The sequence below is a fragment of the Acanthochromis polyacanthus genome, chromosome 1 (assembly GCF_021347895.1).
Source record: "Acanthochromis polyacanthus isolate Apoly-LR-REF ecotype Palm Island chromosome 1, KAUST_Apoly_ChrSc, whole genome shotgun sequence".
Taxonomy (NCBI): Eukaryota; Metazoa; Chordata; class Actinopteri; family Pomacentridae; genus Acanthochromis; species Acanthochromis polyacanthus.
The window spans coordinates 19,667,332-19,679,791 of NC_067113.1; the positions used below are offsets into that span (position 1 = coordinate 19,667,332).

General features: G+C 42.0%; 1 protein-coding gene across 1 annotated transcript; it reads right to left on the reverse strand.

Moving 5' to 3' along the window:
* Positions 1-755: 755 nt before the first annotated feature.
* pkdccb (protein kinase domain containing, cytoplasmic b) lies at positions 756-10,803 on the reverse strand. Its single transcript, XM_022221551.2, has 7 exons — positions 9,613-10,803; positions 8,719-8,865; positions 6,381-6,652; positions 5,952-6,031; positions 5,541-5,648; positions 2,114-2,290; positions 756-1,762 (listed from the first exon to the last, which is right to left on the reverse strand). The coding sequence occupies exons 1-7, from the start codon at positions 10,216-10,218 to the stop codon at positions 1,656-1,658; spliced, it is 1,497 nt and encodes a 498-aa protein (XP_022077243.1). The 5' UTR covers positions 10,219-10,803; the 3' UTR covers positions 756-1,655.
* Between the last annotated feature and the right edge of the window lie 1,657 nt (positions 10,804-12,460).

Sequence of the window (12,460 nt, forward strand, 5' to 3'; positions counted from 1 at the left end):
ATTTGCCGTATCTGGTTTTGGTATTCTTGTTTTTCAGTCGGCGTTAAAATGAAGGTTGTGTTTGAAACTGCCTTGCATGGCTCTACTGAGACGCAGCATTGAATTCTTGATCCTTTTAACTAAAAATGTGCATAGATTATTAGCTATGGTCCTTTTTAACAGAAACAGGGAACGTAGAATAAGCTTTTCTCTGGCTTGCATTATGACATCATGGGTATTTCCCTTTTTCCTCTTGCTGTAAACTCTGTGGCTGCTGAATCTTTACATTTCTAAATCCTTCAGCCTGCCACCCTGCAGACCTGCCCTTATCTCAGCCTCACCAGGTTGCTCCTGGCCGCCACAGATGGGAGCCCATTCGTGTGCAAACCTCAGGTTGAGCTCTGATTGTCCTGATGGCTTCCTTTGTCTCGCAGTAATGCCCCCTCTGTCATCACGAGAAGTGAGTAAGCTAATTTACATGTATTAATTAAGGCTCATAATGAGCTCAGCATGACGGTGCATTTGAATGCATTCCTATGGCATTGTGCAAACTCTGCGGAGCTCCTTAGGTTTCCCAGTCTCAGCCATTCAGATGGGTATAGATTGTAGATGTGGGACCAGATAAGGACTTAAACACACACAGAAAACCAGGCCAGCATACACATGCAAGTTTCCCCTCCTCCACTGCAACACACACGAAGGTGCTAATGAGAAATAAACAGGCTGTTAGCTGTAGTTGCACTTAATACAGTAAGAACGACTACAAATGCAAAAAGTAGAAACAAAACATTTATATAAGTACAAATTGCAAAAGACTGTACAGGTACAACAAGTGAAGTATAAAAAAAAACACTGAAGTGAATAATTTTTCATTGAAAATAAAAGTTTCACCCACAAGGTGCATGTAAGCTGTAATGCACAAACATGTAAGAGCAATTACATTTCATTTGATCACATAAATATTTAGGAACTAAAAACTATAAGTATGTTTACAAAAGTATGTAAAACAGACTACTCTGGAATGGTTCTAATCATCTCTGCTCATTGTTGATGTGTAAATGCTTATATGGTTGTTACCGTCTCACACCGCAGCGCAGCAAAGCCAGAGAACCCTGAAAAAACAGCCACAACCTCAGCGCATTAACATCAAAGTGTATTTGCATAAGAGCTTGTTTTCCTTTCTCGTCCTCAGGCTTCAAACGCCGAGCTGCAGCGGCTGTTCTTATTACCTCTTTGGTTTAAAGAAGAAAAAAAACCATCTGACTACGGGGACCCGGCCTCACAACGAAAGCCAACACACATGGCAAATAAAGGGAAGGTAGAAAAAAAAGGCACGTTGAGGGCACAAGGCTCTCCCTCCTTAATTGTACCTGAAGGGAAATCCCTTTAAATAGTAGCTGGCAGAGGCAGCGAGCTGGCAGGCAGATCAAACAGTCACTGAGCAGAAGCCCTATAAATACATCACATTCACTTGCTCACTTCAAACACCTCCTCGTCAGCTCGGTCTCCAACGCTGCTTCACAGAGCCGAGCTGCGATCGACATGTTCGCGAGGAGGAGGACGCAGTTTTTTGTTTCTTAAGCGCAAAACTTTGCTTTACTTCCACATCGCTTGGCTGCAGGTCAACTCTCGACTTCAGCTCGACTGTGATGTGGCTGCTTCATTTGCTCTGTAGGTCACACTGGGGGAGTTTCAAGAGCTTTGGTTTTCTTCACATACACCTCTGACGTCCCATCAGGCACCAGGTGACTGAAGCTGCTCCGGAAGGAGGCAAGGAGACGACCTGCAGAGCACAAAATGAAACAAAATACAATTAGGCCTGTTAAAAATGGTGGCAACATCTATAAAGCAACATGTCCTGACTTGATGTCCTCAACATCTGTGTATATGTTGACTTTAAAAAGCTTCAAAGGTTTAAATGAGTAGCCTCTGATTATGATCACTCTGCAGTGTCAGTCATGTGGCAGCTGGGGAATTCTACATGTTAAAGTCTATTTAAAGGTCAGATTAATGCCTATTTCATGTTTTATTCAAACTAGAGTGAGATGACAAAGTACAGACAGGGCCGAGGACCTTGACATGAAACATCTCAGATCAGACACCAGCAGAGGAGTATATTGTACGATTCACTCACCTGTCCACGTCTTCTGTCCCGTCAAAGTGAAGCTGTTGCACTGAGAATGGGAGTTACAGATGTACGCCGCCTCCTTGGCGCAGTGGACCGACAGCACACAGCCCTGCTGGCTGTAGGACGGCCAGCAGCGGTACTCCACGTTCCCAGAGGTGCCCATACCTCGCATCACAGTGTAATCTAACCACAGAAGAGGAGAAGCCACTTCAATAAAGGAGCCTACTGAAAGAATTGGAAGCGCTCTCTGAGGGTAAGATGAAAGTTTAATGATCCCGGCGGGGAAAACTAATACAGAGCGTCGCTGAAAGAAGAGAATACAGATAAGACCAACTACAAAGAAAACAGGTTGAAAGCAAAGATACGATGCAACTGCAAAGCTCCGACCGAATCAAAGGATTTCCTAAGGCGGCTGTGGGTGACGGATTTAAGGGTACAAACATATATAGTATACTGTGGAGTATGATATTATCCTGGTGGGTCGTGGTTAGCGCCTTGCATGGCAGCTTCCGCCATCAGTGTGTGAATGTGTGTGTGAATGGGTGAATGTGACGTATCATGTAAAGCGCTTCGGATAAAAGCGCTATATAAATACAACCATTTATCCGGTTTTTGTGCAAATTTTTCAAAAACGAAACGGTTTGTTCTTATGATAAAAAAAGAAATGCAGTCATATAAACTACTGTGTTGTATTAAAATGTGTATATATAGAATACTGCATTTAGTAGTTTTACCCCACCCAACAGCGAAAATAGGAAAAAAATTGAAAATGTATTAAAAAAATCCAAAACATGCATACATATTCACATGGTGCCAAAACATGAACATTTACACTTTCTTTCTGCTGCCAGTTTTTGGAACAAATTTACCTGCAACTAATGATCATTTGAATTTAGCAGTTAATCTGCCATTTTCTCTTTAGACATATAAATCATTTGGTGTATGAAACACCAGAAAATTGTTTCAAAATACAGTTATCAGTTTAAAAAAAAAAAAAAATCAACAAAGCAACCCTCTAGTATTTAATAGATTTACCTGAGAGAAAGAAAGCATGCACTCCAAATCTAGAATCACAAAATGTTTGTCTTGTTTGAAAAATGATTATTTTGCACCTGCTCAGCGATGTCATTAATGCAGCAACATGTTTGTTTAAAATGTTAATGTCAAACCAGAACTTTCTACAACTCTATTAAGTCCAAAACTCCATTCAGCACCAGGTTGAGCTTTTCTCTGACAAAGCGCCGCCGTAGACTCAAAACTACATCACTTCACTTCACCTTCCAGCTTCCCAACATTTGCGTTACATTCATCGTTATAACTCCCTCAGTCAGATGTCTTGTGGATCTGACCTTAAATCATCTGCTACACATTAGCAGGAGCCATGAGAGAAAAGCACGCACACACACATCAGCACACACACTCCAGAAATGGACAAAAGCCTCGTCTGTGAGCCTGTACGGAGGAGGCACACTGTTACAAACTGTTAACCTTCCTAAATGGCAGGAGGCGGTGTGTGTGTGGGGGAGTATTGTTAAGAGGAAAAAAGACACGAGGATCTGCCTTCTGGGTCTGAGAAAAGGGAACAAGGAGAAGGAGTGTTTAGAGGATCCTTCTCAGGGGAGGGAAAAAAAAAGAGGCCTGTTGGGGAGCTAAAGGGTGGCAGACCTCAGCTGTTGAGGAGACAAAGACATACGAATATAAAGCCTCTGTGTTTAAGATAAGGAACGGGAGAACAGACTTCCTTTTCATATTAATGCACTGAATCTCACATATTATATAGTTCAGGTCATAAATGGATCCGGGCTGTGTTTTTGCAACAAACGACATCTTTACTTCATCACACAGCAGATGATCTCAGCTGTGGAAAAGTTACGTCCACGGTACCAATGAATCTCCATCTGTCAGCAATTTCAAATTAAAACTTGGGACTTGATGAGCGTCTCGCACACACCGACGCAGATTATTAGACTTCTTAGAACTGCGTTTCCATTTGGCTTCTTTTACAAAGCGCAGTCTTTGGCTGCAATTACTTTTTTTTTCTCTCTTTTGTTAATGAGTCCATGTGTTTTTTTTTTATTTATACAATTGCACAATCATTGATTTTTTCCCACTCCTTCTGCATTTAATCATTTAAAGTGACAGTCCAATATCTTGGATAAATAGAATAATTTGCCTATTTTGTGAGAATTAGATGGGAAGATCAATATCAGTCCAATAAGTATGAAGATAATCATCAGGGGAAAAGTTCACTTAGTGGGTTAAAAGCCTGATTTTGTACAACATTAAAAGAAAATGGGCCAACTAATACCTCTAAAGCTCATTAAATATATCTCCTGTGTTTAATCCATAGTGTAAAAACAACCAGGAGAAACTTTAAAAAAGGTCTCTTCTACTAACAAAACATAAATAAGCTGTCATTTTTAAAGTTGCTGGTGTTTTTTTCACCATTTTCTCATTCATATGATAAATTAAGCAAACCAACTGCTGCATTAATAATAATGTATGAGAGTCGTAACTTCCCAATATGCCAGCTAAAATGAACTAACTAAAAGCAATACAAAGCCTGTCTTCCACTCAAAAAATATCTCTAGTTCAGCTAAACACACACACATTTCTTATCACACACACACACACACACACACACACTCAGCAGAAGCAGTTGACTCCTGGCACCTCCTTGTTAAGCTGGAACATTCCCTCCTGGTGTCGGCCTCAGCGCCGAGGCCTCTTTACCCCGAATCTGTGATTAAATTCACAAAGTGCTGCTATATAAACAGTCCAGCATCTGGGGGACGGAAAATCTCACCGCAGGAACGCAGCCAGTCATTCTGTTATTAATATTTCATACAGCTGAGAGGAAAGGCGGGAGGGTGAAGGGGGCAGCGAGTGGAGTTGGAGAGAAGAAAAGTGAAGGACTTTCAGCGCTTATATACCGAGAGGATACAAAAGTAGGGCACGGAGTTTGCAAAAAATACGACGGTGCTGAAAGGCAACAATCTAAGACTGTTAAATACAGTTTTTCCCCCTCTTTAATAAATTACATAAGTTTTACAAAAAAAGCTAAAAGGCAACAGAACTGAAGAATAACTCTTTTGTGCCAATCCCAACTCAAGTTTTTTTTAAATGAACGCCAACTGAGCTTTCTGAGCCACAGACATGCAGGATTAATCACACTTTGTTGGTCTTGTCCTCTCATTCCAGCTGCCTAATAAACCTGTCAAAACAGACCGAACGGGAGAAGCAAACCCCCACCCTTCATTTTTTTTCCCCCCAAGATACAAAATGAAAACAGAGGTGTAGATTGTCTGCCTTTCTCTCTGAGTGGACCAAAAAATAAAAGCCGAGCATTCTCTCCAAGAAGAAGAAAAAGCTCACTGTATTTTTTTTTTTTTTTTTTTTTTATTAAAGCAGCCTTCATTCCTCCAGCTCTTACCTTTGACTACTGATGGAGGCAGATTGTCCAGGTGTAGGCCAGATTGGTAGAGGAGGAGGATGCGTTCAAAGGCCTCCAGCGTCTGATTGATGTCAGCTTTCAGCTCCCCTGAACACACAAAATGAATTCAGTGTGATAAAAGATAGAAGTGACTACAGGTAAGTCAGCCAAAATGGACCATTTGGTGTTTCTTTTTGTTTGCTCTCTACTGTCTAACCTGGGTCGTGTGATCTCACTGCATAACTACTTGTACTCATTACCGTGTTACATGTCATGAAGTATCTTGTCGAGCTAAGTAAATGAAGCACTTAGACGGAGGCATGTCATTACACGATTCCCATAATGGAATGATTTGCTTTCTGATCTTCAACACTTAACATCCCATCATGTCAAGACGACTCTCGTCCTCACCTGTGGAGTTCATGATGTGGTCTACCAGGTGTGTGAGGCCGGGCGGGGCCTGGTGAGGCAGCAGGTAGGTGAAAAAATACCTGGGGCCAGGCAGAGACAACTCATTCAGACAGACAGAAAGACGGACAAGTCTTGTCACATAGTTCCCACAGAACATGACTCGTCTCACGCGGGTGTTAAAACAAACAGTCCATAAAGCTGTCAAAAAATCTGAGCCCACGTTTTAAAAAGTGGAAAACACTCCCCTTCTCCGCTGAAACTAACAATGCATTCATCACACTTTCCTCTACCAAAGTGAAAATTTCCAGCTGCACATCCTATCTCTAACCATTTAAGTGTCAGCCTGGCCTATATTTAAGCAGTTATCTATGAAGCTGCTGCTCCATCACACATCTGTCATGCAGTAAAACTGTCACTTTTTTTTTGTACCTGTAGGCATTGTAAATGTTCCTCTTCTCATTCAGGCCCTCACACACCCCCCGAGCCGAGCAGGGCAGGGTGAAGTTTCTGTGTGGAAACTCGAGAGTGCAGTCCGTGTCGCTCTGGCAGGCGGTTTCCTCGGCGCTGGCATCGTCCAGGTCTGTGAGCTTCAGCTCGCCGGACACCGTGACAAACTGCCGGGGCTGGAAGTCCAGCAGGGCCACGGAGCCCAGAGGAGACTGGGACAGGAAGTGGAGGAGCCTGACCAGGTCCAGACACACCTGGAGATCAGACATGTCAAAACTTGATCAGCTGGACGGATGACAGAAACACAGTCACGGTGAAACATAATGTGCTGGTAGCTCCAAAAATGCTGGAAGGATCGCCACAATCTATCAATCAGTCAACAAAGATGTATCTGCAACATTTTAAATAACTAAAATAATTGAAAAATGTATAAAGCAAAGATTAAAAAAACCACTAAATTCAGCTCAGTGGCATGAGAATATGAATATTTTATGCATTATGTTGGTCAAACAGCAGCTGACAGATCATTAAGCCTGTAGTCTGTTACTATGAATGTTTCCAGGACAAAGTTAGATCTATGTTTTCTGTGCTGTTCGTTGAAGTTAAAAGCTACAAAGCTCAATTTCATGAAATTTAACGGAGAGGTGGATCATGCACCACACAAGAACCCATAAATTTTGGTGCATACTCAGCTTGCTTTCTTTTCAATTGTAAGACAAGGCATTTGTTATTTTTTACATTTAATAGTTTCCAATATATTCTACAGATTAAATTGGGCTGCAACCTATCATTATTTTCATTAGCATTTAAATTGACAACCCATTTAAGTATATGATCCATCAATAAATTAAATACCAATCATGATATCCTAAAGCCTAAATTGACATATTTGGGTGTTTGTTTTGTCATAACTTTGTTTGTTTTGTCATAACTTAAGGTGCAGAATCTAAAAACTATTAAACTTTGTACCCAAGAAGACAAAAAAAAATCTCATGGTAGAAACTGAAAGTACTTTTTACAAGATGTTTGCTTACAAAATTACTTTTAAGGATCGTGAATTATCAAAATTGCTGCTGGTTTATTTTTACTCAGCATAACAGTTTCATTCATTAAAAAAACTGCTTCAAAAAAAATTCAGTCTTGAAAAAAAAGAAATCTGTCATTGCCTGTAGCTGCAAAGTTCAGCTTTTGTGTTTTACCAGAAAATAAAGGATAATATGCCTCCTTTCACTTTTTGATTTAAAATCCTTTTTTTAATGTTAGCACACCCTCAAAAATCTTAGTATTCAAGCTAAAAATTGCCTTGTTTTTTTTCCCTGAAAATACGACACATCGGACGATGTAATTAAGTCTCATTTTATAGCAAAAAACAACTAAATATAAAAAACCTTCAGGCTCACAAAAGCATTTGGTTTTAAGACATTTCACCAACCACATTTGCAAGCCATTTCCTGCGCCTGTTTTTATAGCACTCTTTAAACCCTATAATAAAAACTGAAAGAGAAAATAAGTAGGCTACCAAAGGCAAAATAAAGGCATTAGCCACGCGCTGACAGAGCATGAAATGCTTCTGTCACACTACAAACATAGCTGCAGTGTTAGGTAATGCCCCGAGTCTCTCGGACGTCACTTGGTTGGGATCGGAGCACTGTAAAAACAGGGCTGGGTGAAACCAAACACCCCGGGATTACTGTACGCTGCACAGATGCAATGTAGCTGAAAGAGGCCGAGCTGCTCGAAGGGGGTATTATGAACGCCTATTTGGGTGATGCAGCGAAATGAGGCCCATAGTTGAGATGATACTCCAGAATGCCGGGTTTCTTTTACTAATCCAAAAACAAAACATGCAAACTCAGACATTCTTACCCCTCCCAGCCATTCTCCCTTTCAAACACATCCATGCATGAACACACACACACACACACACACATATTGTGGATCTCTGGAGTGTAAATTCAGCCTCTGTTGACTCCCACTATGAGCATACCTGTGATGGGGGTTGAGAGTGTGTGTGTATGTGTGTGTGTTGGGGATGAGATGACATTCCCAGCCAGCAGTGGATTAACTCCAGGACCCATCTCCATTCCAACCCCTGCCTGATCAAATACTCTGAGGGACAGATGTCAGACCTCCAGGAGTTTCAAATGTCCGCCTCCCTCGTCTTTCAACCTTCATCTCTTCTGTCAACAAGAGCAATGGCTCGCACTTGCTCCCCCAAACAATATGTGCGTGAGAGAAACACTCACAGCCTCCCAGAGTGCCGAGCGGTGTCAGAGATAAATGACAGAGCGTGCGTATCGACAGCTGAGGGGCTGCTTACCCTGAATCTGTCCTCCCAGGGGCTCTGCAGCAGCTGGATCATCTGGAGAGGATTCCCTTGCTCAAGAATGACTGTGACTCTTCCTCCCTCTCCTCCTCCTCCTCCTCCTTCTCTTCCTCCTTGGCCTCCTGCACAGTGGCCCTTGAGCTGCAGAGTGGAAAATAACTGCGGTTAGTCACAGTAAACTGGAGACAGTCTTAAAAAAGGCCACTGCTACTGTTTGATTTTGCATTTTAATTCTGCAAAAAAATTTTAAAAAAAAATCAGGCTAAAGCTAGTAAAAGTTCAGCGCAGCACAGGGGTAAATAGTAGGACATGGTGTTCTGCCAACCTCGCCTTGAGACAGTAAAATCACATTTTAGCCTGCTGTAAGATTGTACTCTGCGTTTGTGGAACATAACTGCTTGGATTTGAAAAAGAAGCCCATCGGTTTAGCTAAAACTAGCTCTAGATTGGGCTTAAACAGCTTGAGCGAATAAGTGCAGGGGGTTCAGATGCAACCAGGGATAGTAGAGAGGACAGAGGCACATTGTCTGCTCTTGCCAAACTGGACCCAAAGGTCAGAGCAGGGTCAGTGATTTTAATTTAATTACATGGGAAGGCCCCGCAGAGCTAATGAAACCTTTCATCCAGTGCACTGTGTGTGAGACAAAGGAAAATGTGAGCAGTGGTACATGGATTATGGAAAGTCTTAATAATAAACTGCAGCAGTTCCAGAGTTTAAAAGTTGGCTGAGCACCTCCTCAATGCCCCATATAATCATGAAGTTAAACAAATATACAAGGAAGTATGCTGATTATAATGCTGCCTTAGCATTTGGACTGTAACTTTGCATTTTTAGTGGATAATTTTTTTTAATGCACAATGTTAAGACAGACATAGAGGAGGCTTCACCTTTATGACATTTGGATGCTTCAGTCGTTGCAACAGAACTATTTCTTTCTGCAGCTTGGAAGAAACGAGCTCACGGCAGCCTTGGGGGTCTTTGAAATCCTCCAAACACTTGCCCATGTCGATGCCCTGCTCGTTGACGAGTTTCAACGCCACAGGCTGACCTCCAGCCAGATTCACTTTGACAACCAGCTTGGTGTATCCAGACCCGAGGATCTCCACCGCCTGCATGCCCACCAGAGAATCACAACCCATTTCATCCAGATGCGCTTTCCTGGAGCCAAGTGTGATCTCATTCCACAGATTGTAATCCAAAATCGGGTCTTGCGCTTGGGAAGAATGTCGAGCTTCCTCCGACAGTCCGTTTTCATCGCCGTCCTCAGGTAAAAGCAGCGGAATAATTTCTTTCCTCCTCTCGTTGAGCTGGTAAATCAACGCCCCGCGGAGCGACGCCAGCTTCTCCTCATCACCGGGAAGAGTTGCCTTTGAAAAGTGCGATCCTGTCGCGCCAAACTGCTGCACGCTGCTAATCAGAAGTGACACCAGAATGGAGAGAACCACGAAAGCCAGGAGGGCAGCCGCGCGTAAAGAGTTGCCCATCCCGGGCATTCTTCCTCTCGTGGGCACACGGCGGCTACTGCTGCGGGACAAGACGCACAGCCGCAGGCCCAGATGACCGCTCACTCCAAGTGAAAGTGCTCCTGACTTTGTGCAGGAGAAATGATCCGCTCCTTGTTTCCACCTCCCCGGGAACTCCCTCTAGAGGTGTGTCCTGGTCGCTCGTAACTTTACACCCGCTGGACAACTTTGCAGGAGAGCCCGACCTCATGTTGTCACTCAATGCGCATGTTGAAGCGTTTTACGCAGCTGGATATATGACAGATATGAAGTATTTTATTTTAAAAGATGCTGAAAACTGAAATTAAACTGAAAACAGACATAAAAAGGACTTTAAAATGGTTCAAAAATATTTAAATTCGTGCGTAAAAGTCTCTTTAAAGACTTTTCTGAATGAGAATTATTGTGCTCTTGATAAAAAATACGACTTTTTATCGGGTTATCTTGTTGTTCTTGATAAAACAACACTAACTGTGCTCATGTAGGCTTTTTTCCACACTGTAAATAAGAGGGAGAGGGAGGTAGTGAACTGCTGTCACCTCCACAAAATGTCCAGCAGGTGGCAGCAACAAACCTTTTTCTTTCCACTAGCAGAACCCAAAAAGTGTTTCCAATCAATTAGTGGCAATTTAATAGAAACACATGATTGTCTCTCCATGTTTCCACACAATATTTTATTGCATATCTCCTTTTTGGTTCTCAACTGCGTTTGTTTCGCAGATCTTTGTGCACGACTGGAGCTCTGATGAAGCGTTTTCCTCCACATCACCATTCACTGGCAGAGATCTGCCACAGGAAATTACCATGGCTGTCACCTCAGTACCAGCCACAAGCCAACCCCCCCCCTCTGCAGCTTCTCATTATACATGTGTGTGTCTGGTATTCACTATGTGTGTATGTGAGGCCCTGGATATGTGTGTGTTTGCATGTTTTCTTCCTGTGTGTGTGTGGCAGGCGGAACAGCTAAACGGTGTAAGTTAATCAGTGTCTGCAGTCAACAAGGCAGCGTAGACGTTTCAGCTGCCACACAAGCTGCTCAGAAAAGCTCCATGCCAAGCAGCAACACAGCAGGCTTTTGTTGAAGTTGAGGACAGTGTTTCACGAAAACAAACTTGAAACTTGCGAATGAACTTTGTGAAGAAGGTTCTTTATAAGCCAGACTTAATAAGCTGCAGCTCTGAGTGATTCACTCTCTCATCTGTTGCTTTGAATTAGTCAGCTTTGATGTTCGCTCAACCTATTTTACTATGTATGAATCACTGTTGAGCATTATGAATCACACTTATAGAAATAAAGATATCTCCTCCTCGGTGTCTGATTTAAAAAAAAAAACATGAAACATCACTTTGATCTCTCCTTAAAACTTTCTCACACCCTCCCTTTCTTGATCTTTGCCTCTATTCCAATAAATCATTTCCCTTTTTTCCCCCTCAGTGGTGGCCCCTTAGAGACAAGGGCCCAGTGCCATGATTCATATTTATAACCAGAGCCAGACCAGCAGCCGCCTCATTAGCAGCGAGTCACACAGGTCTGCTGTGTCACAGTTTCTCCTTTCTTTGGAGTCTGCAGAGTCGGCTTTCTAACTTCTTAATAAGAAACCCTGAGTCTTCTCTTCTCTTCTCTTCTCTTCTCTTCTCTTCAAGTCCACCAAAGCTAACTTCATTTTTTATAACAGCTTTTGCTCATTCATCAGTGTCAAACTGAAGTATTTTGAAGTAGTATAAATGAACAATCAGCATGGTAACCATATGAATTAAAGCTTGAAAATGACTTTTCCTAAGTCACAGGAAGGTGACAAATTACTTATTAAAGAGGATGATGAGATATTACTGTAAGATTTTCTTTCTTTCAGAGGGAAATATACATCTCTTTGCTTACTTAATGCATGAATTCTGTTTGCAAAACATCAGTAAATCTCACAATGTAAATTAAGAAAGTATGCATATATACTTTTTGAATAAAACACCCTCCATACAAGTTCAGAAATCTTCTCTAAATGGTCCATAAGCAAACTGCAAGTGCACTTAAAGGCCTAAAAGCAGCTTTTAATTCGACCTTTTCACACTAAATTTCAGAAACTAAAAGATGCATTTAAATGTAATCCAACTGATGTGGTTCTACATATTGAGTTCCTAATATGAATGCATACAGCATTCAGAAGTTGCAAGGACAGACGCTCTTTAAACCACTGAGTACCGCTTCAGAGATCAGTCACAAGCTTTTAATTAGAACA